This window comes from Buceros rhinoceros, unplaced genomic scaffold (genome assembly GCF_000710305.1).
Source record: "Buceros rhinoceros silvestris isolate BGI_N320 unplaced genomic scaffold, ASM71030v1 scaffold4415, whole genome shotgun sequence".
Lineage (NCBI taxonomy): Eukaryota > Metazoa > Chordata > Aves > Bucerotiformes > Bucerotidae > Buceros > Buceros rhinoceros.
Window position 1 is genome coordinate 39,296 of NW_010412141.1, and position 1,568 is coordinate 40,863.

The 1,568-nt window shown below is 33.9% G+C and overlaps 1 protein-coding gene across 1 annotated transcript in view; it reads right to left on the reverse strand.

The window, feature by feature from the left end:
- Positions 1-1,568, reverse strand: part of LOC104493550 (A disintegrin and metalloproteinase with thrombospondin motifs 20-like) — a gene marked incomplete at both ends in the record, with an annotated part of 42,512 nt that overhangs the window by 33,774 nt on the left and 7,170 nt on the right. Inside the window, one exon of the mRNA XM_010136260.1 lies at positions 594-677. Coding sequence (XP_010134562.1) covers positions 594-677 — 84 coding nt within the window. The remainder of the gene's footprint in view (positions 1-593; positions 678-1,568) is intronic.

Consider the following 1,568-nt stretch of genomic DNA (forward strand, 5'->3'; position numbering starts at 1 on the left):
AAAGGAAGTCAGCAGGACTCCACAAAAGAGTTCATTCACACAGATTCGTTTGCAAGAGCAGATCTTAATTTAGCTACAAGTGATCCATCACGAGAACTCCTTATTTTAATCAATGTATGTGAGCATGCACCACATGTTAAATATTAAGAAAGTGACAATATTCTTATGATAAATAAATATAGAAAAGTATTTGAAAAGTGTATGCTTCCTAACTGTCTTTAAATATCACAGCTGTTAGGGCTGAAAACCCTCCATTGAAACCCTCTGTAAAAGCTGTCCTTTCCCTGTCATGCTTCCATGCATATACCACACTTTAGGTAGTTATGCCAGGAGGCTTTCATGTAGTATCTGATTTGTTTCCATTTAGGTTACAGAAGGTGCTAACAGAGACATACAAAAATACAGGCATTAAATAAAGGCTCTGCAGTTAACATCACATTTGACATTTAGTCTCCTGTTTTAAAACAGAATTTCACAGTTACAGATAATATTTTGTATTTAAAACAAAAAAATTGAACTTTGGAATTACAGTGTAAATTCATATATTTTTTCATCTATTAGAAAGAAATCTTTTTAGTATTTATTTTTCCTACCTGTTCATTGTGAATTACAATTAATTTTACAATAACTATATTTATAAGATTTCCAATACTTGAATCTTTATAGATTGCTGCAACCTAAAGAGAAAAAAGTCAGAAATTAGAATGTTAGACTCTTTTGATAAACCGTATCTCTTTTTGTCACACAAACAAGTTATGAAAGAAAAACCAAGTCACTACACAACAGGCATCTCATAATCCGTCTCTACCTTCTACCCAAGGATACGGTGACAAACCCAAAACAGTTGCCCAGTTTTTAATATCCAAATAGCTATAAGTTTACATTCATTTCCAAACACTTAGACACCATATTACACCCAATGCTAGTGTAACAAGAATACTTGTTATACACTGTAAGACCTGTAGTTTCTTGATAAAATATCAGAGAACGAACAAAAGTAACATTACTGCAACTGTCATAGACATAGGCTGATTTCTGGGAACGATTTGTAGAATCAACACCTAAAATAAGAGAGTTTTAGAAAGCAACTTTGAACCAGTAAGTTTTTGCCCGTGCTACAAATGGAAGCTGGACCCAGTTGCAAACCTGCATTGAAAACATACACGTCACTTAATTTCTTTCCTCTTTCGTAAAATTCATGTTTACATGCCCAATAGGCATTTTTATATACAATCAGGCAGCCAGAGAGTAAAAACTATGATTCAATTGCACACACTTAAGTGAACCACTTTGAAAGTTATTCCTCATAGAAGTAGTAAAAAGTTCTCAATACAGCTTCAGACATTCCATCCATATGTATTCTACAATTTGGCTTAAAGCAGTTGTTGAGTAACAGCCTTATCTAAACAAGAGTTGCCACCAAAGTACTGGCTTTCCCCCCTTCTGGCTTGTGCTAAGGCCACAAGGTTACAAAAAGTAACTGGATTAAGGAACTGACCCAGCTAAAACCCAGTAAAACTTTTTTTATATATATCAATTTATATTGATCCACATGATCTCATTCCTGC